Genomic DNA, 26,819 nt, shown 5'->3' on the forward strand with positions numbered 1-26,819 from the left:
CTGGTAAATACATCAACGCTTCGCTTAAAATCTGTGGATTTATACTAATCATTAAGAAAACACCCACTTAACTGTGTGAGAAATATGGAAGCGTCGAATTAATGCAAAAAACCCCCCAAAAAACAGGTGGACAGTTTGTAGAAAAATATATTTTTTATATTACTAATTATATTTAGGTTGTAATTCCTCATGAAAAAGTTAAAAGGCTCACACTTCAACACACACTGAAGTAAAAGATGGTTTTACATTTGACACTTGGACAGCAGGTGAGTTCACACAGAGGAGGTGGAAAACAAAAGGCCCTTCGTTTTTTTTTTATCTCACAGATCTTTCCTCCATCAGCAAGTCTAAAGAAAGGTCCTCCACGACTGAACCATGACGGCTCCTCTAATCCTTTTGATAAAAATTAACAGTCTTTGTTTTATGACATGGCTTTTATTGTGAAAGATGAAAGGAAGCAACTGGAATTCATCCCAGTTGGACTGGTTTTATCGGAGCCAACAAGCTGACCGGATGGATTCTTTCCCACGTCAGCCAAACCTTTTGATGTCCATTTCATGTAATACATGTAATTATTCCTGGATACTAGTGTTTAGCTTTAATGCTATCATTAGAGCTGCAGCGTGTAACTTTGATTTTATATACATATATATATATATATATATATATATATATATAACACATTTGTTAAAATTGTCACTAGGTTGTAATAATATAAAAGAGATGTGCTATTGCTGTGTAAAAAAAAAAAGCACCGTTCTCCATTCAAAAACAACCAATCAGAGCCAGGTGTTAGCGCTGCCAATCAATCCCGTATACATACTGCTAAATGGCTGAAAAACACCTTTTATCCTCTGTCATCAGTGGCAATGCTAACAAGCCTTTGCATTCACAACTGGCTCTGCTGTCATCACAATCCTACATGAGCATGATTGACAGCACCAAGACACTGCTCCAAGCTCTGATTGGCTGTTTCTGACCGAGTGGCGTATTTTTACAGTTATTTTGGGGACACCAGAGTAGCAAACTCTTTTTCTGATTTTCTCAGATTTTATGTCTCAAACTAAATTCTTGACATGGTGAAAGTTTTAACAAATGTGCAAACAAAAGACATTTGTTTGGTTTTTTTTTTGGTTGTTTTTAAAAAAATAAAAGTTACCTACCACAGCTTTAAATTGTACAGGAATCAAAAATGGCTGAAAACGATTTATCAGAAATGAACCGGTGCGTTTCCATGAGTGGCTGTAATCAAAGCACTTTATAAAAGTGCATCATGTTTCCATCTTTCTCTCTTTTCTTTTTTAAACAGCCCAGGTTAATCTCAGTGTTAACAGCAAACCAACAACCTTTTTTAAGTTTAGGTTTAACATGACATCCTGTTTGCAGAAGCGTACATTCCTCTTCTTTCTGCACTTGTTAAAAGTCTAATCACAGCTTTTACTCCCTCCGCCTTCAGTCTGGCCTTCACGTCCTCCTCCTGAGTCGCCGCCCTGTCATCAGGAAGCTCGGCGGCCGTCTTCCTGTCCCGCCTCCTCTCGGTCCGCCTCGGCCTGCTCGTCGGCCTCTGTCCTGTCCCTCAGCGCCCTCAGCAGGACTTTGAGCAGCACGTTCTCGTTCAGCAGGGTCTCCGAGGCGTCCGCCAGCTCCTGCAGACGCTTCAGCGCCTCGGCCAGCCGCCGGCTCTTCTCCTGCATCTGCCTCTCCAGGCTCTGCTCGATGCCGCGGATGTCGAACTTCAGCTGGCGGTTCTCGCGCCACAGCTGCGCTAGCTGCTGCGAGAGCCGCTGGCGGGCGTGGTGCAGGGCCTGGACTTCGTGCTGGAGGGCCAGGAACTCCGCGTGGAGGACGGCGCCGGACCCCGGCGCCGCGGAGGACGACCCGTTGGCCTGACGCAGAGAGTCGGAGTGCTGCAGGATGAAGCGGAGGAGGTTTGGCAAGGTGATGGGAAGGTCGGCGGGATATTTCACACTGAGGTGCTTCCTTAAAGAGAAGCAGAAAGATAGTCATCGACCACTCTGTTGGAGAATATGGCAATCTTTTTTTCCTTTTCCTGTTTTAACTAAACCTCATTAAAGAAGCAGTATTATGTGGTTTCCAGGCACATAGTGTCATTTTTAAGCACAATCAAGTAACCATGTAACCTTCAGTTGTTATAAAAATGTCATATATATAAAATATGACTTAAAGGAAAAGAAAGGCTATAGCTCCGCCTTCGAGACGCAGCTCCTCCTCAGAACTACAGATTCCAAGCTTCCGCTTCACAAAGTGCCCCTTTCATATCTCCCCCCTCAGCTCCTTCAGACTAGCCAGGAGCAGTTAGCAAACACCAGGTGGAACTGCACATCTGCTGAGATCATTACAGGGGCTGTTTCTCAGTGAAACTCTGGTAAAAACTTTGTTAAAGGGTTAATAGAGGAGCCATGTTGTGATGACTTCCTGAAGGTGGAGTTTCGTAAATTGGAGTTTTTAAAAAGACACCCAACTTGAAGATGTTAAATTAAAATCATATTTGATATATGTAGTATTTTTATACCAACTTGACTTAATATCGTTACTTGATTCTGCTGTAAAATGGCACTTTGTGGCTGGAAAACACAACATACCATCCCTCTGATTATTAAAACACAGATTTACTACCAGAAACAAAAGGTTATAATTACTCTCCCACTCTGAAAGGGACAACCTGCATTCAGCAGAAATGAAATATTGTTGTGCCAGTGATTCTGACCAGCTGTACAGGCCCTGACCTGTGTCTGGGGAACAGCAGGATGGAAGGGACGTGATCCACCATGAACTCCCAGGGAAGGTCGTTACGAGCCACATTCACCCTGAACACAGAACAGGGAGCTTACAGTGTTTTCATTTCCACGTGGAACGAGCCTCTGACAGCAGGGCTGACAGGGAAACGGTCAGAGAAAAGGGCACCTGGCCACGGTGATGGTGTGGTTCCCCTGCAGCAGTCGGGCCAGCTGGATGAGGACGTGGTTGAGAACGGAGCAGAAGCCGCACCACTGAGTGTAGTAGAACAGCAGCACGTCCTGCAACGACAAACTCACATTACCACATTTACAAAAGAAACAAAACAAAACTGATCTTTATTTGTTTTTTCTGAACGTCCCACTTGTTCTGGGTTTCTTTGAGAGTTGCCATTTTTTAAAGTTCTTGCTTTATTCTTTCACAATGACATTAAAAGGGTTTATGATTCTGATTCAGACAGCACTTCAGCTCCACTGTGGCTGCGTTTCCAGAACAAAAGTGACTGAAACTTTGGCAATATTTCGCTGACACCGACAAAAACCTCTCCCACAATTTCGCAATCGCGTTGTTTCCGTCAAATGAGAAACGCAAATAAAATCGCAGCTGAACACGTTTGTTCGTGCGATAAGTCGGTAAAGAAAAAACATGCCGCGCCACGAAGAATGACTCCAACTACTTCCTGTCGTCTTCTTCTTCGTGCTTTACATCAGTGGCAACATCCGCTTTTTGATCAGGTGAAAAGAAATTTCTATTGCAGTTTGCAAAATAAACCAATTTTGATGTGGCCAAAAATAAATAAATAAATAAAAAATGCACAAAAAAAGAGACACTGGACTCTAGTGCCAAATCTTTTTATCAAAAATAAGTTTTCTGAAATTGACTAGTTTCCATCAAGCAAATTTATTTTCAAAACGTAAAATGACGCAATGGTATAGTCAAAGAAATGCAGCTGATGATCCAACTTCTCTCCCTTGATCTTTTGATTAAGTTTAGAGCAAAAAATAATATTCCACTGTGCGGATGGCTCAATTTCCATAAAAAAAAAAAAAAAAAAAGATGATCCCAGGCAATCTGAATATTTATTTTTTTAAACCTTTTGATGGTCCATGATGGAAGACACGAAGGAGGAAGTGGTCAACTCGGTGACGAGGCGGCGCTGCTTCTGCTGCTGCTGTTCCTCCGGAGGATTGGCTCCGCCTCCACCCTCCTTCCTGTCATCCTCTCCGACCAAATGTCTCTGTAGATGGCTGTGCGGTGAGCTGAAGTTCCTGATGAACGTCTCTTCGGTGTGACAAAATAAGTACACATTGCGTCTTATTAAAAACACTAAAATAAAAAGACAACAAATCACTGTTTATTTTTCAGCAGTTACGAGGCATGGTGGCGAAACCTGAAAATGCTGCTCCGCAAGTGACTCAACAGGCTGTTGCCAGGTAACCAAGCAATGAGTTAGCCTTGCTAAGCTAGCCGTGAGAGGTTGAGCAGTTAAAGTCTTTCCTTGGCCTACTTCCCCCAGAATTGGATGTGTTATCTATTGATATTGATCACCTGTCTAATCACGATATATATCGCTATTGATTTATTGCGCAGCCCTGAAAAAGAGAATAACTGAGTCTCTTCAAGGCACTTCTTTATTGCTTTGCTTTTTGTTTATTTCTAAAACTCCACCTGATCCGTTTTTGAGAAGACATAAAAAACTAACAGTCAGCCTTACCTAGAGACTCTGTCAGCGTGGCGTCTGGGTTGTGCTGAAGAACGTAATGAACCTCGTATTTCAGGTTGACGATGGCCACAAATGACCAGTCCCGGTTGCCGTCGCCTTCTGTGGAAGCCCCTTTGTGAACAGGAGAGTTTTTTTGGCTCGACGCTCCGAGTCGCTCGGCCAGAGGCCAGTTGAGGCCAATGTCCAGCACGTAGAACCTGAGAGTCCTGTTAGTCCGACAATGCAGCCCTGTGATGCCGTCGTTCTCCTCCTCCTCTTGGATGGGGGCAGAGGATGGAGGGACGGACGGAGGAGGAGGAAGTCCCGGCTCTTCTTTGGCTTGTGATTCATTAAGCTGAGGTCCTAATGTTTTACAGCAGGCACTGAACTGAGTAAAGGGACTGTAGCTGCTCACGTAGTGGCTGCAGCCCTCTGAGGTCGCACTTATCATGGATATGGGAGAGGGTGGCTGGTGAAGGCAGCAGCGGTTCAGATAAGTCCCGAATCGGTCTCCTTCTCGCGAAGCGGAGGGAAACAAGCAGCGGGCCGAGGAGACGGGGAGGCTCGGCCCAGACAACCTGAGGCAGACCTCGCATGCGCTGGTTCTGGACTCCGGAACGGGAACGGATCGGCAGCACAGCGAGGTGTAGAAGGGGAGACAGTCGTCTGCGCTGGAGCGCTCGCAGGAGTGATAACGTACAGCAATGTCTGCAAACTGAAAAGAAACAAACAAAAAGAAGAAGAAGCTAATCATGAACTGAATCATAATCAGCCTGGCGGGCCACCAGGCTCTGCTTGGCCCTCCACCAGGCTAAGAGTTGTTTGTGTATTTCAAATAGGATTTTTTTATACATCAGTAACAGCGACAGTAAAGATGGTTTAAGCTACTGTAGGTTCATAGTTGATGCACCGAATACGCTGTCCCTGTACCTGCCCTCATATGCCATTATTTCCCAATTATGATGCCTGTTTGTGCACCTCCAAATTCTGTAACTTAACGTTTGTCAACACAAAAAAACAGCGACAGTGGACTTCCCGAGATGTCCAAAGTAAACCTCACTGTGAAAAATTCACCTAATACAGAAAATACTCAAACATGTCTATGTGAAAGACATGATGCAAATCTGGGGCAGGAATTTATCGTATCATTTATCGTGATACGTTTCTTCAATTCCAAGTTATCACCGTCACAACAAATTCCAATTAATGGTGTAAAAAAAAACATTTAAAAAAAACTGTCCATATTTTTGCTATTTTTCTCAGCTGTTTGTTCAATAAAGGTGCATCAATAAATGTGAAAAGAAGATTGAATGCAATTACTGTATTCACTTTGGTGATATAAATCACAATTATTGATGGTGGTGTGTTTCTCAAGAGCAGTATTGGTGTTGTGGCGGTGCGAATGCTCTGCCACGCCGTTGCCACCATTTAGTTGCCTAAGAAAGTAGTCATTTGTACAGCAATTTCAAATTTTGATGACTCTGAAATCATCCATGTAATAGTTGATATATACAGAAACTATTATATATTATATCATATAATAGTTGATATATATGCAGCATTTTCAGAACATCTGAAGATCACAGTTACTTGATTAGGATATAAAATGTCACTGTCTGGCTGGAAAACGAGTAATATGTCCCGGCCCTTTAATTAACATCCCAAACTACTTGTTTCTACATGGCGGGAATAACATTTCCTTACTGGAATATAGATCTATCTTTGAGAAAAACAACAAAACCAAAAAATAAAACAAACATCCTAAATGAACTGCAATATTGTTTAGAAACCAAGAACATATTTCTTTGAAAACCAGTCAAAACTGACAGATGGTTTAGAATACACTAGACTGTCTCTCTCAAAGTTGTCTTTGAAAGAGACATGGTTAAAATTTTAAACCAAATAATCAAATCAGAAGGTAACCAACTGTGAACCCTGTGGCATACGACAGGTGATACAGAATGGTAAATGGACTGAAATCATATAGGATTTCTTTTTTAGTCATAGCAACCACTCAAAGCACTTTACACAAGGGCCACATTCACCCACACACAAACATGAGGCTGGAATTAAACCAACAAAGTTTCAGCCAGCTAGATGACTACCCATTGTATCTAGTCTGGGAAACATTTTCACTGCAGAAAGCACGCCAATTCTTACTGAAACCATTTGGTGCATGAGTGTTCACCTGCTGTAGTATGGCACTTGGCTCAGACTGCAGGGGGTCATGTGGCATAAATAAAAGCAGTGCAGGGCCTTTCGTCAACTCGCCCTCCAGCAGGCGGGACTTCGTCCCCGGAGGCAGCAGCCACTGGACGACCGTCTCGTAGTGCTCAAACACCCACTTGCAGACGGCCTCCGATGTAAAGTTTAGCTTCTTTCTTGGAAAAATCTGGGTGGGAAAACATACCCACAGTGTGAACGACTGTGAAGGCGATCAACATTCAGTGTTTGTGTTTGGAACAGGGCTGTGCTGGCCCAGTGACGCTGCCTACCAAAGAAGAGTTGAATCTTCTGTGCAGGTAAACCGTTTCATCCTCTCTGAGTGAGACGGCCTCTGCCACGTGTTTGCTCGTCACAACTCCAAACCGCACAACGCCGTGGACATCTGCACAGGGTAAAACCGCTAAAGCCACAGTATGCAACTTGTACAAAAAATATATATTTTTTGTTTTCTTTGTTTTTACATATTTGTTAAAATTATTACTATGTAACAAGAGACAGATAATCTGTGAGGGGAAAAAAAGCTCCACTGCCTTTTCGCTACCGTCCTGCTGTCATCTGACCCAACACACAGCTAAATCAGAAACAACCAATCAGAGCCAGGAGGAGGGTCTTAGCGCCATCACTGATCCTCATGTATGCGCCCGCTCATGTCCTCCTGTTTGCTCTCTGCTATGTGGCAGCCGGTTCAACACAAAGGAGCCCGTCGTGACTGCTAACTAGTTAGCATGACCACCGATGACGGCAGTCCTGGAACGGTGAGTTGTTTTTCCACTATTAGCACATTGAGCAGCACATTTCCTAGAATGACTGAGAGCGCTAAGGCACTCCTCCTGGCTCTGATTGGTTGTTTTTGACTTAAACTGACGTCAAAAGTCAATTGAACAAGTTAATTAATCTAACACAGGTAAATTCACAAAGTGGTGTAGTTTACAGCTACTTTTGCCAGGCACTGCTGAATACATACACTTGATTTACTGTTTGTCAACCCACACTGTAACAGCAGAAATTTTGGTTGGTTGTGGCTCTGGAGCAAAGACATGACTAATGACCAAGCAACCTTGGTTGCTATTCATTCACATAGGAAGAGTTAGAGGGCTACTTCTAAACTATCGGAGAAAGTCAGAAGTAGAATAAAAAGACGGCCGCTTATATTCCCGGGAGTAAGGGGCTCGGCAAATGCCTCCCATTGTCAGGCAGTACAATGCAGAGTCGCTAGAGGCCTGTTAGTAAGCTAAACGTTAGCATTCAAGGATCAAGTACAATTAAAGGGAATCAACAATAAACGGTCTGTAAGTGACTGTAGAAACATTGGTTTTGTCAGGAGCCTCAAATAACCGAATAATGTTTTGTTATTGATAAAAGACACTCAGTTTATAAAACAGTTGATAAATTATTGCTTCTGAAGTTGGCCCAACCAGCTACAGGTGCTCTGCAGCTTTCACTTTACTGTGTTGACAATCATTTAAACTTAGTTTTTTTTTCCTTGTGACTGTACAGAAAATGTCAACAAAATGTGGGGAGGATACTATGATGGTAAAACTTTTACCTCTCCTTAGGGTCTGCAGGGCAGAGGACAGGTAGGTGACGTACCCTGGAGGCTGTGGAGAGGAATTGAACTGGAAGAAACCCACCACACCAGACTGCCAAAACACAAGACACAGATGGTTAGAGAACGTAAGAATGAACCAATGTACAACTGGACAAACAGGGTTTAATACAATATTCAACAGCATTGGCGAAGCTCCAATGTTTGCAGAGACGGCTTTCATTAAACAACCTGAAGCCATAGGATACCTCATGCTGGGACAGGAAGTTTTCGAGATGCGCTCTGGTCGGGAGGTAAGTCAGTGGTGTGATGACTCTGAGGGTAAAACTTTCAATATATGGAGCCACAAACGGTCCTCTGTACTCGATTGGCCCAAACCTGCAGCAACAGAAGCAACACATGAACAACTCCTAGGTACAGTTTGGAAAGTTAGATAAAACATACCTTATTGGTAATCTATTTCTATTGCCATGGACGGAGTGTCCAAAGTGTTCCTAGCCTACAATTCACAAACTTGACTTGGCTTTTTGAAAAACAAATACAATAAAAATCCTCCTAAAATGGGGAAACACAAACTAATGACATGCTTCGCTTACAAACAGGCGCTCCATCCATTAAACTTGGCTAATTAAAGGAAGAGCTTTTGAAGAAAGACTGACCAATATCCTGTGCTTGTTAAAGAAAATTCACACAAATAATTTTGGACAAAAAAATAAAAAAATTTTATTAGGCCATAATTTTTTTTTTTGTCTAATGATGTTTAAAATGTTCTTTGTTTCATCAAAATATCAAGTACTTAGTTTATTGACATGGTAATAAATAAATAAATAAATAAATATAATGCAATAAAAGTTGCTTTGCCATTCGCTCACATCACTGGTTTGTGTTTTCACACCCCAGACCACGGTTCCTCCTTACCTTCTGTAGAACAGATGGATGATGGGGTAGTGATAGAAACGTTTCTGCCTCCTGCATTTCCCTCGACTCCACCAGCAGTTAACGGCCACAAACTGCACCTGCAACACAGAAACCAACAAAGCTGCACCAGAGAAACTAAACCAAATGAGGTTTTTGATGCAAATTTCTCCAGTCGTGCTGAAAGGACTCCTTCACTTGGTTGAAAAATGAAGGAGTCCGAATTTTTTCTAATGCGCAGCAATTGCCAAAGGTTTTGAGACTGACAAATTTACATTTTCTTTACAAACTTTACTGCTTTTGTTTTATGATGGCAAATTGCACTGTGTCTAAGTTGCTATACAAGGTGATCAGGTAAAATTTAAAATGGCAGTTATGTATTTTTCAGGCTTAGAGTACTGCTTTATGGCACAATCAAGTAACGATGGTATACAAACAATGTATGTATCAAATATGACTTAAAAACATTTACTTTGAAATTTAACGCTTTGAAATTGGGCCTCTGTCTCTTTAAGAAACTCTTGCTCTTTCTAACACTGCACCTGCAGTGTATTAACCCTTTAACAGTGTTTTTGAGACGTAGCTCCTATAATAAGCTCAGTATACTCAGCTCCACCAGGTGTTTGCTAATTGCTACTGGCTAGTCTGAAGGAGCCACAGGGGAAGACTGCTCTGTGAGGGGGAAGCTCAGAAGTTTGTCAAACTGCACCAATTCTTGTGCAGTTTTACAAAAATTTTTGTGTCCGCCTTTCGTTCTGAAAGGCAGAGCTAGGTTCACTGAGCTGAATGGTTGCCACGGGAGATTAAAGGATTTCTCAAACGTGCATGAAAGAATCAAAGCAACACTCCAGGTAGGTTTTTGATGAGTGAATAACATTATAACATGATGCGAAGCCAATAGTGCCGCCCCTATAAGTTTACAATAAAAACATCAAGCTAAAACATGAAACAAAGCTGAGGCTGCAAATATGTGAAAGTTTATCTCTAAACTTCTGACTTGGAATATATGTACTCATATTTTACAGACGTGCATATATATATATATTTTAGATATATTGGTATATTTATATCTTTGCAGATATATTTACCCCTGTAGTTGCTTACAGTACATTATGACAGAAAGATCCACAGCTCGAAGCTGCCCCTTCACTGCCCGTTTTAACAGCTGGTTCCTACTTAAGCCCTCCTGCTTTCAGCGGTTTGTGCCTCCATACCTGTTTGGCCAGATTCTTAGCAACCTGTGTCACTTCCTGTCGAGCAGCCATGGAGTGAGCACACCAGGGAGCATAGAAGAAAATAAAAGACACCTCAGCCATGCTCCTGAGACGTTCCACCTGCAGAAAAAAATTCAGTAATTCAGTAATTTATCTAAGGCACAGAGTTTACTTCATGTGATGCTAGTCTCAAATCTACCCACAGAGCAGGAGCCGATGTATTTAATAAAGCGAGCCTTATTTTTGTTACTTTTGCGCTTTAGTCACCACAAGGCGTTACTGAGCCTCACCTGGTCTAGCTGACCCAAGTAGAGGTCCACTACCGGGGCATCGACAGAGAAGAACCGGACCGGAGGCCGCGCCGCCGCCACCACATCCTTAGCGCGGCTACACATGGAAATAATGAAAGGAGGAGTGTGAGGAATGATGAACAATAACATAAACTGGTTGTAGCTCTTTATTAGTAACAGCGCAAATCTGCATCAGTCAGAACTGGTCAGTGGCACATATACCACCGGGGTAACCCAGATTCTGTTTAATTCAGTATATAAATGTAAACATTGGCCAGCAGAAAGCACACTGCGGGTTAACTTGTACTTTACTAAATTCAAAACAATGTGCATAAATAATATGCTATTCATTGATGCGTTTACAGACTAGAAAAAGTGGGGATTTTCAGGTTTGATGCATTTAACACAAACACAAAAAAACAAACGACAAACAAAATTTCCTTCACCTGCAGTTCGACGTAAATAGTTTTTTTTATCTTATGCTTATAAAAGGACCTCAGCGTTTGTGCCATCTGTGCTAAGCTGAGCTGCGTTCATGTCCTGAGGTTGTATCAAACGGCATCACCACAACTACTGAACGAGCTCAGAAAACAGGATATGCTGCAGATCATTTGCAAACTGCAATTTGCCTCAGCTCCTTCTTCTGGTAACTATGTGTGTTAATGTCTCCATCAAGGTGTACAAGAACATGAAATCTGTACATAAATGGTAACAAACTCACTGCAATTCTAGAAATGAAAGAGAATAGACCGCCACTGCTTATGACACAACCCTCTACCACCTGAACCTTGCATCAGAGCCAGGCTAAGATTTTTATCATTATGAGAATAAAGTCATAAAGTTACAATAGAGCTGCAATATTAGGACAATGAAGTCATAACTTTACGAGAGTCTCTCCATGAAAAGTATTTAAAACATTAAAATGAGGAATGTTGAGCCTCTTGGGAAGTGATACGTTTGGTATAAGTTTTACAGTTTTATAGAAATACTTAATCTTTTAACACATCAGCATCAAATTATCATCATAGCAAGACTTTGAACAAAGAAAGCGCCACACAAATTCAGCTGGTTGCATCAGATCCTGATAACGCTTGACAAAAAATAAAAATAAAGAAATCAGAGATTTGATCTTTTTAGCAATACAGCCCAGCCCAAGATGGAGCTAAAAGCTGGGGGACAATAGTAAAACCAGAATTGTATTCGGAAAACCCTGTACTAGAGGAAACATTGTTATTTTTTTAATTTTTTGCATTCCCTTTCTGAACATTTTCATGTTATCTTGCACCATCAGAAAGATAACCAGAGCAGGAGCCTGACAACGTCTGCTCTCCATGTTCCAGTCGGTCAGTGTGGCATCAACTGATCAGGAAATGACAGGAATGACTCCATACTGGGCTGAGAATAAAAATCTCTGTGCTGATTCAAAAACAAAACAAAACAAAAAACAAACAAATTATCTAGCATAGGTGAACAATTATAGGAGAACGTTCCAAGACATTTCTACAAATTCTGCAGACCTCAAGGTGGACGTTAGTTACAAGGTGTCCAATTTTACAGTTTGGATTCTGTCACTCTCCAAGCCACAAAAAACCAGCAGTGCTTGTGTCCATCTTGAGCAGTCAGTGGGACGGAGGCGGAGTGTACCACAGACAGGTCCGCCAGACCCTCACACACACACACAACTTAAAGATTAATCACAATATTTTTTGTGGCAATATTGTAGTAATAATAAAAGTGACTATAATTATAATAACCATTCATTATTGTTGTTTTAGATTACTCTACAGCTGCGATTGCATGACACAGCAATTACAGCCCCACAAACACAAATACTGCTTTAGAAAAACATTCCCAATTGGAATACACTTCTTTAGAACACTAGTCACAAAAAGTATTGTCTTTTTGTATCACTAAACCCCACACAGAAACGGCATTTATTTGTGTTTTCAAATTATTACATACATATTGATGCTCTCATTGAACAAACAGTGGAGAAAATAATAAAACCAACAATCCCAACGACACCGACAGTTTTATTTCTGAGGGAGGTAAGCACAATTAATTGGAATCAAAATTGTTATCGTTCTAAGACATTTATCGCGATAAATGATAAACGATACAAATTTACACAGACAAATTAAGCCGGAGTACCCGGTGAGAACCCATTCATTCAAGAAGAGATCGTTCAGGGTGAACCTGATGGGGATTTGAACTCACGACCTCTTAACGCTAGTTCTTGAGAAACTGGCGTTTTACAGCAGAATGAAAAAGCACCTGTCTAACAGAACAGTCATAGCTTTAATACACGGCTCTGCTCGAATCAGATGAATAACACAAACAAACAAATGAAGTTATGAACAAAAGAACCAGAGACACTAACTGTTTAAAAGGGATAAACTCGATGGTTAATCCTCTTGTCTGTCAGCACACGTCAGATTAACCACAATGACCGGGCAATAGTAGCTCATTACAACCAAACTGTATCACAACTCAGCAAAACAAAGACGTCCCTGTCTCTGCTGTTCGGAGTTTGGGCTTAAATTAGTCCCCCCCCAAAAAGCACAAACCTGCCCCACAGAAACAGAAAGTTTTGAGTACCTGCATGTGAACTTCACCGCCAGCACGAGCAGGACGCTGAGCACGATGGCCCCGCAGAGAATGTCTGGTCTCCGGGCCATCAGTAACAGCACCTGCCGGAGAGACTGCCGCACCCGGCGCAGCATTACCGCCTCAGGTCTGCTGGCCTCACCATTTATACACCCCGGATGCCGCTCAACGCCTTCATTTGCCTCCCAGGGCAGGAGGGTGACTGGTTCGACCAGGGGCAGAGTGGAGCTGGATTGGACATGGGTGATGTTAGAGTTTAAGGTATTCAAACACAGCCAGTCCAACCTTTCTTCCCCACGTAGACGTTTTACTTCCGCGACAACGGCGTCAGGGAGAGTCCACAAAGCGCACTACGTTGGATAAAACGTGAAATACGCTGAAGGTTTTTTATAATATTACGGATTAAAAGCTTCATCAAAGCGACACGACAAAAAACGTCGAAGATATGTCGACCATTTTATAAACAAAATTATTTTTATCCCCTCTGCGTAAGCACGTTTGTGTATTTTTGCGTACAAGCTCGAATCTGCTTCTTGAAGAAAGTCCCTTCAATGGTTTTGACGTCAGTGACGTTGCTGCTACGCTCGCTAAGACGTTTTAAACACTAGGGGGCGTTGGTTTTAAAACCAGATTAAAACCAGCCATTTATGATAATATGGCTTCAAAAGTTGTTCATAATTATATTTAACATAGACAGTGGCCGTTTAGATTTTTTAAAATCCACTCTTAATTTCTTTAAAAGCGCCATGTCTAAATGCTACAGATTCAATCAGAATTATCTGGCTTACCCAAACAACAAACAAATTAATAAAAATCTATAAAAGGACAGAGTAACGCTAAAAATACTTAATGTTTTACACAAGAAAAGATTAAAAGAAATGGGACATGGCTCAGCATAATTTACTGTTTTACAGCAAATTCCTGTTTGGCAGAATATATGGGGGGATTTTCCCCATACAGAAGACATGAAATCCTGCTTTCAGACTGAAAATGTGTGCTTATGGCAGAAAAATTCCCCCGTAAGAATAGTTAAAACTGCATTTGCCTTCAAACGTTAACCGTCTCAAACAAACAAGATATCTGAAAATAATCAGGTAGAGCAAAAATATAAAAGAAAAAGACAACAATATGGAAAAACATCAAAGTTAACAGTGTTAAAGAAAAAAAAAAATGCATCTGAAAATCATCCTGAAATGCTAAAAAATGGGGGGCAAAGACAGATGTCTTTAAAACAGGTTAGGAGATAACTGGCCTAAATGCAGTAAATTATAAAAATAATGATACATATTATATCAGGACTTGAGCATTAAATATTTTTAACCAACCCTTGATTTTCTTTACCTAACCTATTCCTGTGGGAGTGAAAATATCCAATGTTTGTATTCCTGGGGTATTTTCCATAAGATCAGAAAAAAAGACATTTGAATGCCTTAAAAAAAACTATTTTATTCATTCGAGAACATAAAAGAGCTCAGTCACAGTGTCAAATTTTTAAGTGCAAATAAACTTAGTAAAAAAAACAACAACAACCTAATAATTCTTTAATTGGCTTGGTCCAACAATTAAAAAAAATGGAAAAAGACACTGCAACATTTTTTCTTTGAACAATCAAAGATGTGCAACTGTATTTATCAGCAGTATAGGCAACTAAAAAAAAGCATATTAAACATTTTAAAATAACAATTTCCATCAGCATCTCAACAAATTTCAAGATTTTATCTTTAAATTCAGTGTTACAGACCTTGCAGCACAGCAATCTGCTAAAGAAGCCTTCAACAGATTGTTGAAAACTCTGAGCAGAGCAAATGCTAAACTATAAACTGCAATAGTTAACACCACATAATTTCACCAAATCTCATAATATGGAGTTTTGGGATAGATTTGTAGCAAGTGGACCAGAGTAACTGAAAATTCAAATAAAATATTTTGATCTTGATGAAGTAGTTGTGCATTTCCTCAATGATTAGAAGCTCGGCAACAAAAGTCTTCGACTACAGAAGTCAAAGAATCATAATGAAAAGAAAAAAAAATCTTGTTTTGAGTCCTCAACAGTGACCATAGGGCTAGTCATGCTCAACTCTTTAATACAAACAGTGTTCAGTCCTGACGTCCCTTCGTGGTATTGTCACTGGGATCCAATAGGCATTGTGGTTTTTAATACGCAGAAGACGTCCAGATATCGCAGCAGTGATCAGTTGTTTCTCCAAAAACGGCTTGGAGTCCCTCTTGTTCCAAACTGCAAAGACTAAAGACAGGAAGACAGAAAACCTTTCAAACATTAGATGAGAAACACTCATCTGAGATTATGGAACTAAAACCCCCCCAAAAAGAACCTTCCAGTCCTGCAACTTGGACTTCAGACGGGGCTTTATTTATGTTGCTGTCAACTCTACAGCATAGCGTAGGCACTGACATATGCAGTCTGTTATCGGGCCCGTGTCTCAGGGTGCATCAGCTGCTGCACCACTAGGTCTATGTTAATGATGGGACTGAAGTAGAGGGCCCAGTAAAAAAAGCAGTTGCACACAAACTGTGGGATAAAAGACCACACTAGGGCAAAGGCGAATCCCAGATAGAGCATCTTGCACAGGTGGATCCACGTCTTCTGTGGCAGAGTCCTGCAAAAAACAAAATGGTACAAATTAGCTAGAATGCTAGTATCATTTTTTTAAGTAACTTTCTTTTCCTAGGCAGGTGGTTAGGCCCCCTTTGTTTTGAGCATGTTCTCTTTGGAACCTGAACCTGAAAGATAAAGTGACAAACCAAAGCACCAGTCCAAGTGTGTGTGTAAGCTAAATGAATGAAGAGCCACACATCTGTGGGAAACTGCTACTACAGCACAGTAGGCAGACCCAACCAGCCTACTTTCTCCTTTTGTGCCAAGAGAAGAGAATTCATACAGATTATCTTGTGCATCTTGACTTTCACCTTGGATTTACACTACACACGTCTCTGCTCTGCTGCGCTGTGCAGCACATTTCACTGGCGGAGCAAAACCGTTCCTGATCCCCCTGATTTCCGCTTCGTGCCATGCAAATCCAAAAGTGATCCAAGAAGCATGTGGGAAATGAAAGCCAGCAATAAAAAGTATGGGTGCACCAATTGCAGTTTTCTGGCCGATCACCGATTTAAAAAAAAAAACAATTCCGATTTTGGCCGATACCATTTTGTTTTGTCTGAAATGTTGCTCGATATAGCAAGAAAGTTGTTGAGTTAATTATAAATGTGCAGACATAACTTGGTGGGCCGGTCTGTCAGTCAAACCTTTCTCACCGGAGAGCAATAGATTACAGTATTTGATTCTTAGACCTTTGCCACGCTAGATAAGATCTGTGGATAAGATCGGCTTCTTATGTAAAATCAGCCAATCACCGATCTCCCAAAATTAAGGAAATCGGCACCGATAAATAAAAAGGATAAGCGGTGTCATATAAAACCGAAACTTTTCCATCCCACAGTGGGAACAAAGCGTCAAGGAGCAGACAGACAGAACAGTACCTGACTGGGGCCGTGGTCCAGAGCCTCCACAGAGAGAAAGCCTCCAGCATAGTGAGCAGCATGGCGTTGACGATAATGAAGCGGGACGTCCAGTAGTGGACCGCCAACCAGTCCCAGGCGAACTCCGCGATCAGCTGGTATGGAAGCAAGAAGTACTTGACGAGAAACTCCCCCCACTGCTGCCAGCTGGGCTCCACCTAACGCACACAGGGAGACGACAGAAGCTGAGTATGCAGCCAGTTTGACATCAGTAAAACCCGCGGAGCTAAAACAGTAGAAGTGATTTGGCGTCACGATGTGGGAGAAGCAGAAGGAAAACCGCTCAGCCCCCACGTCTTCATCCGCAACTCACTGTTTCATTATTAGACCTTCATTTGGGTGTTTATTAGTCTGAACTATTTTTTCCAGAGTAAAATTATTATATAACCATGCAACTTGTATACTTCTTTCTTCAATATCGTTTATCTTGGCCATGAGGAATGTGTGACCAGACACAATGTGTGTTAACTTCTGACTGACATTGTGTGACATTCAGACAACTTAAAACAGTCAAACAGTTCATTTAAACAAAAACTACTCAGTGAACTAACGTTTTTATCTCAACAATACATCAGTTTTCTCCGTTCGCCTTAAACGTTGGCTCCAAAATTCCTATTTTCAAATTATAATCACATTTGTTTACGGTTTTCAGTTCAACCTCCTGTCAACAGAGAACAATAATGCATTATTTTAGGTTGATTTATAAACAACATAGTATATCAATAGTAACAGTGCCATCATTAAACAGTAGGGGTAAACGGGCGACAAGCATCCATTTACCAACTGCTTTTAAATCACTTCTGACTGGATAAAGTGTGTTACCTGTGTGTGGAGGAATCGGCTCTCCACGGTGTTGTTGATGTGTGTGATGGCCGGACAGCAGGTGTGCAGGAAGGGCAGAAACGTCTCAGAATAATCGAATAAATACAAATAAAAAATGGTGAGACGAGGGGAGTGTTTCAGTCCGTACAGCAAGAACAGAGATTTTCCTGCATTGGCCGCCTGGAAGAGACCAAGAAAAGCAGCGAGAGGACAAGTCGTTCATGTTAATAACTGAAAACAAGATCATCTCTATTACTGCAAGTAGCAATCTGCAATGTCATCAAATCTTTTTTTTTTTTTTTTTTGGATGTAGCTGCCTAGTTTCAGCTGTACGTTGTTCAAACATGGAGCTTACTTTGTATTCCCAGAGGTTCTGCGGAGGTTTGACCCCCAGCGCTTTAACTCGCTCCAGTTCTGCTAAAACAGCACGTCTGTGTGTCTGCTTCTCTATGTTGAACGGCGGTTTTACCAGATCTTCGTCTTCCAGCATCAAAAGTAACCTGAAACACAGGAATTAGCATCGCAACGGTGAAAAACACCGACAGGAGACAACAAGCTGAAATCTTCTAACGCGTATTTGTGTCGAGTATTAGCTGCCGGGAGCAAACCAGGCCGTCCGGGTTTAAACGTGTCCGGATGAAACTATTACGACACCAAAATAAACAAAGAAAACGAACCAGTCCAATGTTTCTACCTTCCATTGACATTCTCCACCTGGAAAAGTTTTCTGTAGTTCTCGGTCCACGGGCCCAGCTGCTCCAGCCATGAAATGACCTCTTCTGGTGTCCAATGAGACACCGGTTTACTAATCAACAAGTCGTGCTGCTCCAATACTCCGCTGCCCCAGTGGTACACCAGCACCATCACCTGGACACAATAGGAAATTACAAAAACACTATAATCCAGTCACCAATTTTAGAATCACAACAGAAATATTTATTGTTCCCCAAAGGGGATTAAATGTAATATATAAGAAGCAACGTGAAAGCAGAAAACAATATAGCAAGACTGTACACTAAGGGCAAATTTAAAACATAAGGAAATAATGTCACACAGTTATTGAACATGACATTTTTTAGATTGTAAAGTAGTTTGAATTGCCTTGTTGCTAAAAATGTGCAATACAAATAATCCCCATTATGAACATATGAAATCGTGTTTGTTATTGCATGTTCAGTGTACATATACTACACTGTATGGCGGTGTTGGTAAAGACCCATTTTTTAAACATCTACACAAATCCAAAATGGATTGTCCTGCATTAAATAGAGATGATTTCAAGCACATGTTGTGTTTTCTGATTTCATTAATATGCTTGCAGTAGCAAACAAACAAAACAAACAAAAAAGCAGGTTCATAAACAGGACTAGAATAAAATATGGTGGGTGGTCTCTTTATGCAATCTCATATTAGACACCTTTAGAGAATAATCAGAGAAGCGCAACATTTACAATGGCAAGAAAAAGTGTTTAGAAAAGTCAAGACACACAACTCTGTTCAGTGCATCTGTAACCTGGAATGTCATTACAGTTCAGAGCATTTAGCTGCTTGATTAAAACCAACATAAGTCTTGGTCAAGCAAGCGCTGTTGATGCTTATTGATAGAGATGCACCAGCGGATGCAGGGAAAGTTCTCCCATTTAAAAAACAAAAGAGAGAAAAGAGCTGAAAATTGAAAAAAAAAAAAAAGAAACTTACCTACCTACCTAAAACTGCACACACATCAACACTGAACTGTCTCTACATAACCTGACTGAAGTCTGTCCTTGTGATGTCATCTATTTACAAGGACCTTTATTTACATAATACTAGTGAATACTCAAATATACAAACAATGTTACTGCCACGTGGCAAGGCACACAGTGACATTGCTCCCAGGTGCCACACGGACAAAACAAACATGTTCTTTTGTCAGCAAAAAAAACCCTCCCCCAAAAAACATGCACAGCTGACCCTTAGAGCGACTGCTGTGATAACATTCAACTATTAGATGGAGCAGCATAGCTCATGCATGTCTAATGTAGTTAACAAACAGTATAATAAGCATTTAAGAATTTAACGTTGTAAGTCAGTAGGAAGTAAGACCATATTTGTGCATAACATATCAAAGTGTGAGAATTACAAAACCCTCATGCTCTGCTTGTTGCCACCTTAAACACACAAACAGGTTTTTTTTCTTCCATGTCGCACTTACAGCCACACATGTCAGTGCAGTTAAGACTCCAGAGAAGAAACCTGCTCCTTTATACTGCCTTGTCCTGGGTCTACCCAACTTGTCACCATACCTAAGGAAGATAAGCAAAGACGAAAGGTGTTTTTAATTTTTTAATTTAAAACATAAAGAGATAATAATTATCAAGCTGAGCCCCTAAATATTGTGAGCATGTAAAGTCTAAAATTCCCAACAATAGAACATTCTTAAAGGGGACATATCATGCTAAATCCAATTTTTTAGGCTAGCACAAAACACTGAAATCCACCAAAACACACAAGTTGTACATAATGCAACAAAAAGCAACATTTCAAGAGTTAGAACAGTATAGATTATGTTATAGCTTCTTGAGAGTAAATCAACTTCCCGACAAATCCTTTGGATACAAGAGAAAAAGGAAAGAAAAAAAAAAAAAAAAAAGAGTTCTGTATGGGAAAAAACAAAAATGACCTCTGAAAAGCCAACAAGCTCCGGGAGACTTGAGGGTTTTTCTTTATCTCTGCTCTCCTCCTGTGTACAACCTCTCGGAAAATCTTCTCAATTGCATCCCTAAGAAGAGAAAGAGATAGTGAAACTGAGTGCAACCAGGAAGATGCTTTTTTTTTTTTTCATATAAAATATATTTATAAACACCCTCAACAGTTACTGGTCTCCCTGGTAATGATGAGGAAAAACTATTCAAATAAATAATTTTTTAATGGCAGTAACATGAACTGTGTTTCCACTACCAATGTGGCAAAAATTGTAATTTTTTAGTAAAAAAATCAATAAATAATAATTGCAATTGCATTAAATAAGAAAAGCAGTTAAAAATCACATGTAAATAAGTGATCTTAAGTCATTAAAACATCATCCTCCTGCCACTTTCTGTCTTCTTTTCCACCACCAGTATCATTGGGTTACTACGTGATGCGAAAATATACAGACTCTCAGGTACACCCCCCGAAAAAAACATCACGAATACAAAGTTTAAAGCACTCCTGCCTCAAACAGAGCGAGCCTTGAGCTATTAAGAGCACACCTTAGCATTATGTTGATCTTAGGAAAGCCTTCCCACATCTGCCGGCACTCTGGGCATTCGTTCTTGCGTGAAGACTCCCACCACAGAGCCAGGCAGTGGCGGCAGAAGTTGTGGCCGCAGGTCAGGGTGGTTGGGTTGACCAAGATGTCGTAGCAACAGTGGCACGAGAACTCATTCTCTGAGATGTTGCTCGTTCTGGGCTTTGACTGAAGAGATTGCAAGGCGAGAGGAGGCTCGTCCGCCAGCAGATCCAGGCCTCCATCTGCTGGGTCCCACTCCATGGGGGGTAACATATGCAAACTGAAGAGGAGCAAGCACGTGATAATGAAGGAAAGAATTTGCTGCGGAACGGAAATCTTATCACTGGAACTGTTATCTTTGTTACAAAGTTTTTTTCAAAAGCTGCTTTTTTTTGTTTGTTTGTTTTTGTCTTTTAAAATACAAATACACGCGCAAACTATGGAGACAGTCGGCATTACGGAGAAGCACTTTTGTGATGACGTCCTGGGGGCGAATGGGTAGGATGTTCTTAAAGAGACGGGGGCCAATTTCAAGGAGCCAGCTCCCGGTGCGTGCAAAGTCAAATTTATTTTAAGTTATTTTTCATATGTACAACAATTTCAGTTTACGACTGAAGTAGCTGTAAATCATTACCTGGTTCTGCTATAATCTGGGACTATGTGCCTAGAAAATATGTACTGCAACCCTTTAAATATTTCTACATTTGTTATTTTTGTTCAACCAAGTAAACATGGTATGGGGTCCCAAAGACCTATTCGAACCACTCAAAACGTTCGCTGCATATTTTCTTCCTATACTCTGTGACCTTCAGCATTTTGGGCAATGTCATTTGTGTCCAGTGTAAGCAACCGTAGCTGTTAGACTATGACCAAGTAGCTAAACGTTACATTAGCATTTAATATGCAAGTTCATAACACTTGGAATATATTAACCAGCAGTTAATGCACAGCAAATGGTACTTTGTGATACATACACACACACACACACACACATATATATACATATACTGTATGTATATATATATATGAGTGAGTATCAATGGACAAACTGAGTAGTGTCCATTGATATTTTTAATCAAACTTAAAATAAAAGGAAAATACCAAAAGACCTTATTTAAACTAAAGCTGAATTGAAATAATAAGTGTAAATGCAGCTCAAGTCCAAAGAATACTATTTAAGTCTTTTAGACTAACCAGTTTGGAAAAGACAATACCTGTCGACCTTTGTAAAAAAATAAAAATAAAAAAAAAACGAGAAAAAAAACCTGACTTGTGACTTTGTCACAGCAATTTGCATGTAAAGAAATTCGAGCTAATTGGTTCAATTCTAATTTAAATGGAAACCCTTTACAGTGAAGTTAAGCGCAGAATAAGCGCTATATCTGTTCTGAATTCTGCATTCAAAAGGAAAACAGTTTAAACAAAAATATTTACGCTTTGTGACGTTAACCGTCACATCCACAACAAAACTGCACGTTAGCCAAATTCTCTGGCTAACAGCGCTGCTAGTTGTAGCTAAGCTAACAACTGATTGGCTACGAGGTAAATCAGTAACAACATTTTTGCGCTGTCCCGCAAAACAACGCGCAACAACTGATTTATACACGTGAAAATATGTCAGCATCAGCCTGTCGTTTGGATACGTTAGTTAGCCTGTTGGTCATAACTTTATAGAAGCTAACAGCGACGCTAACGTGGAAACCTAACCCCTTACTACAGTGGTTAAGAAGACTGACCCTCTTCTTTCTCGGCTTGGGGTCGGTGATCAGCTGAAGGGTGACATGACTGCCCGGCTAACCGTCCTGTGAGCTCCTGTAGTCAATGAAACTCAGCGTCCGGCCAGAGCAGCGATATTTCTTCGAGAATCGCCGTCGCCATAGCTCCTGTTGCCGTGGAAAGCCTCCCCCTGCGTTCTCAGCGTCAATTGTGGATCACCTGAAGAAGAAAAGTTCACTTCCGTGCGTATCCTTCCAGAGATAAAAGCTTGCGTCACAACTGATCTGATCTCTGGCGCTTTAAAAAAAAAAAAGTTGCCTGAGATCAGATCAAAGTGCAGGTGTTACTGTAAGTGAAGCTCCTGGCCTTCAGTAACCTGTGACTACTTCCCTCGGTGATGATAATGAAAGTAACCTATTACCTTACACGTAGGCCCGCATGATGCAGGGGAGTGCTTACGGCTTGACACGTATGACGTCACAGTGTTTGCTGCTCTATGCCAGGTCTACAGGTGTGTAATTGTTATTGTTTGAGAGCTAAGTAGAAAAGGTTACTTCCTGTTGCTTTTAGGAAAGTTGGAAATATCCTGCTGTGTTTTCCTCTTTTTTGATAACCTGAATCAGCTGATATGAACGATATGAACATTTGGGCCGATACCGATCTTTATCAATTAAATGTCAATATTAATACTTTATTTTCATTGTACGATATTGTAGGAACAAACATCAGTTAACATAATTTTTTGTCTCAGAAAAATTATATATATATGTAACAGGATTTTATTGAGGGTGGAATGAATAGCCTATAAATTGTCGCCACATAGATCGTTTCCGGGTACCGCTTGCTCCTACTGTTTTTAGCCATATCTGCAAGAGCTGTACCATGAACAACACGCAAACGTTGAAATATCTTCGAGCTACTGGTACAACAACTGAGTTTGATTTGAAATGATGTCCTTTCTTGGTGAGCTCTAAGAGAGCCTTCAAATGTAAAATGATAAAAATCTTATACTGTTATGTTATGTAGATGTGTATATGCATTGTGTAATCATATTTGTAAAAAAAAAAAAAATCATATTTATATATGTATATACAGTACATGCGTGTTTGTATGTAAATGGCCAGAAGATATCTTTTATGATGCTAGGCTGCTAAGTATGTGAACAGGGTCAACAATAAGCTTTGGCTTTAGCCTATTCCTTTTTTGGTCAATTATTATTTTTTTGTTTCCTGTGTATAATGTTGACAATTTACCAAAATAAAGTGAACTGAACTGAACTGAACTTTTACTGAGGTATTAAGTTCTGTTAATGCTGCTCTTGAAGGTTGGTGGTTACCATAGCAACCATGCTATTGCTTAGTGTTTATTATATTTTATTTATTGTATAGAGACAGAAGCTGCTGGACTGATGTTAACCACCAACTTGATTTCCTCTATACATTAAATTAAAGTATAATAAATAACCCTAAAAAAAACCCAAAAAGAGTGAGTGGGTTAATGAAAGTTGTTTCTATAAGTATTTTGCCTCTCACAAAATTTCCAGCTGCAAAATGTTCACATTTTACAGCCAGTAGATAATAAAATAAATAAATAAATAAATCCACGCTGACCTACAAGCAACACCCAACATTTGGCTGGAGATTAGTGAAGAAAACATGTAAAAAAAAAAAGTTCAATTTTTAACATGTTCCGCCTGAGCGTCTTGTGATTTTAATAAAGAGGAGGCGCGGCGCTGCAGAATGTCATCTCTGTGGGAAACCCGGCCACTCTCAAGCCAAAAATCATCCGACGCAGACTGTAAGTTCAGAGTAATATTTTAATATTCTAGATATTGTAATCATTCAATAATTCTCCATCACTTAGACTGAAGGGCTCCGTTTATTAGCAAAAACAACGTTGGATATGAATACACATGAACGCTGACAACGATTCGACTAATGCCACTGTTTATGAGACTTATTTTATTTTGACGCATGGCTTACACTGAGACACGGTTTCTCTCTTTATTCATAGTTTTATGACATTTGCTAAATCACGTCTTTGTATTACTTTTTATTATTTGCCGTTTGGTGTGGCTAACAATGTTCACACTTTACAGGAACATGTCAAACCCAGTAGTGGTTGTTGGTGAGTAAGTTCAGTTTCTGAGAGATTCTAAAAGATGTTTTTGTCGTTTTTGTAGTGCCAACATGTTCTTAAAATGGCTTTTTGTATGCAGAGACTGTCTCCCCTTTAGGAGAGAATCCAGCTCAGATTATGTGCCCAAAGTGCCATCGGACTGTCCTCTCTGAGGTGGAATATTCCTCTGGATTATTCACCTACCTTTTCTGTGGAGGACTCTTTCTCTGTGGGTAAGAGGAACGCTACTGTTGTTTAGGTAGTGCATATTTTTTGGAGGTGGGGCTTTAAGTATAAAATTGCTGACAGAGAAACAACTTGGGCATAACATCCCGTTTCCCCGCTGTCCGACCGTGACATTTGCCGCGCTCCTCCTGAGCGCCAGGCTGCAGGGGGGGGATTAAATAAGTGTCAAATGATTCATTTTTAATGCTTCTTATAGGGAAAAAAACCCAATTAAAAAGCACATTTTCCCGACATTTGTATCTTTTTAGTTTTCAAATTGACAACCTCAACGCATATAAAAAGCCACATTTCTAAATTTCATTCATGTATTTCAACAATGCTTGTGAAGTCTAAAGACTTATCATCTCATGAAAATGCTAAATTCATGAGATGAGTACCGAACTATGAAATGCCTTTGGCTTTTCAACGGCATTCAACAAATTCCTTTAATACCTGCTTCCTTTTGTGAGTATTTTTGTTTGCATTCTCATTTGATTAGTGAATATGGGTAAAAGGAATGTCCACGAGGAAGTTTTACAGCGTAACAATGCATTGCACTTTCTCAGCTGGCTATTTTTTCTGATTTCCTGACTTTCTTCTCGTGATATCTTTGATCTATTATGAATTTAATAACTTGATCGCTCTGGCTGCGTGTTGGAAGGCAAAATGTTTGCTGGTCGACCGGATCAGACCCCTTGTTGTCATATTCACTCAGAAATGTTTCGAAACGGTTTTCAGAAATGAATAGTTGTATTCCCCTTGGGACAAAAATCACATATAACCTAAGGAAAAAAAACAACAAAATCTTTTTAAAGATTTGGGAACTTTACTTTCGTTATCTAGATGGATTTCTTACCCCAAATATTTAACATAAGGTTTCCTTTTCAGTTCATATTTGTCACAATGTGCACTGACCCCCCATTCCTATTTAATTGTTATTTTCTTTTTGTGGAAAGGGTTTGGGTTTATAAACAGCCTTTGTCTTAAGTACTGTTGTTAAGTACTGTTCATATGTTGATACATATACATACTTTTCATATTTGTTTTAGAAATGAATACTCAATGCTAATTTGAATGTCATGTCTGCAGCTCCAGAGGATTTACAGGTTTACAGATCGTTACAAACAAAACCAATAGTTTCTGGGCCTGGATCTAAAGTCAGCGGGTTTAAATAACTCTGCCAGGTGGTGATTGTGAATTTTCTGCGCCGATGTGAGCAGGAGGTTCTGAATGCGTCCACTTTCTCCTCCAGGTTTGTGTTCGGATGCTGCCTGATCCCGTTCTGCGTGGACCGCCTGAAAGATGCCAAGCACACCTGTCCGACCTGCAAGACCGTCCTGGGAGTTTATAGACGCTTATAGCCGCCGCAGCTCTACGCCGGCGGCTCATTGATACGTCATCTAATTCTAAATAAAAATGAATCTGCAACAACTTTTTTTTTCTAGTCAACAGAGAATTTTAGATAGATTAAAACGCTTGTCCTTTTTTGAGCAGATGCCATCTAAACCCTCAATGTCAAGACTCTCCTGTTCATGGAGAATTTTTTAATAAACCTTTTTTTGATTATCTTGCAACAATTAAACAATGTGATTGCTACAAATGTTCACTCTTTCCACCGCAAGTAAATCGGGCGCAATGAATGGTTTTCTGCATTCATTCATTTATTATCACAGAATGAACCTTTGAGTTGTGTGTTGTAGAGGACAGTGGGATTTGGTTCAGTTAAACAAAACAGACACAACAGAAACTGTAACCTTGATTTCTTTAAGTAAATCATTAGAAATGCAGGTAGGTGGCTGTGGTTCAGCCATATTTGATCGATATGAGATATATTTATGATCAATATTGTTTTATTCCAGTTTTGATATTTCTCTGGATGTCCATTTGCCAC

General features: G+C 40.3%; 2 protein-coding genes across 3 annotated transcripts; both read right to left on the bottom strand.

Annotated features, from left to right (window-relative positions):
* Positions 1-851: 851 nt before the first annotated feature.
* Positions 852-13,601, bottom strand: txndc11 (thioredoxin domain containing 11). The gene is made up of 13 exons (XM_028018445.1): positions 13,249-13,601; positions 10,651-10,747; positions 10,361-10,480; positions 9,150-9,247; positions 8,480-8,609; positions 8,232-8,325; positions 6,955-7,067; positions 6,648-6,851; positions 4,472-5,174; positions 3,851-4,038; positions 2,926-3,038; positions 2,748-2,828; positions 852-1,980 (listed from the first exon to the last, which is right to left on the bottom strand). Exons 1-13 carry the CDS (start codon positions 13,371-13,373, stop codon positions 1,497-1,499), a joined length of 2,550 nt encoding a protein of 849 aa, XP_027874246.1. The 5' UTR covers positions 13,374-13,601; the 3' UTR covers positions 852-1,496.
* Positions 13,602-14,683: 1,082 nt separating this feature from the next.
* LOC114145071 (bifunctional apoptosis regulator) lies at positions 14,684-22,998 on the bottom strand. 2 transcript variants are annotated; one of them, XM_028018447.1, is made up of 9 exons: positions 22,584-22,998; positions 20,850-21,149; positions 20,279-20,377; positions 19,811-19,901; positions 18,311-18,483; positions 17,972-18,116; positions 17,617-17,796; positions 16,756-16,952; positions 14,684-15,875 (listed from the first exon to the last, which is right to left on the bottom strand). In XM_028018447.1, exons 2-9 carry the CDS (start codon positions 21,140-21,142, stop codon positions 15,683-15,685), a joined length of 1,371 nt encoding a protein of 456 aa, XP_027874248.1. In that variant the 5' UTR covers positions 21,143-21,149; positions 22,584-22,998; the 3' UTR covers positions 14,684-15,682. The 2 variants fall into 2 exon arrangements, with proteins under 2 accessions (XP_027874248.1, XP_027874247.1); XM_028018446.1 differs by having other exon boundaries at positions 22,606-22,997.
* Positions 22,999-26,819: the final 3,821 nt, after the last annotated feature.

The sequence above is a fragment of the Xiphophorus couchianus genome, chromosome 5 (assembly GCF_001444195.1).
Source record: "Xiphophorus couchianus chromosome 5, X_couchianus-1.0, whole genome shotgun sequence".
In the NCBI taxonomy this organism is placed as follows: domain Eukaryota; kingdom Metazoa; phylum Chordata; class Actinopteri; order Cyprinodontiformes; family Poeciliidae; genus Xiphophorus; species Xiphophorus couchianus.

Excerpts from the sequence above, each read along its gene's own strand:
- txndc11 (XM_028018445.1), bottom strand. The coding sequence starts at position 13,373 with ATGCTGCGCCGGGTGCGGCAGTCTCTCCGGCAGGTGCTGTTACTGATG. Across the intron at positions 10,748-13,248 it reads GCGGTGAAGTTCACATGCAG|CCGCGCTAAGGATGTGGTGG; the intron begins GTACTCAAAACT and ends TTCCATGTGTAG. Across the intron at positions 7,068-8,231 it reads CCTGCAGACCCTAAGGAGAG|ATGTCCACGGCGTTGTGCGG; the intron begins GTAAAAGTTTTA and ends TACCCTGTGCAG.
- LOC114145071 (XM_028018447.1), bottom strand. The coding sequence starts at position 21,142 with ATGTTACCCCCCATGGAGTGGGACCCAGCAGATGGAGGCCTGGATCTG. Across the intron at positions 20,378-20,849 it reads AAGATCAACATAATGCTAAG|GGATGCAATTGAGAAGATTT; the intron begins GTGTGCTCTTAA and ends TTCTCTTCTTAG. Across the intron at positions 18,117-18,310 it reads GTGGAGAATGTCAATGGAAG|GTTACTTTTGATGCTGGAAG; the intron begins GTAGAAACATTG and ends CCTGTGTTTCAG.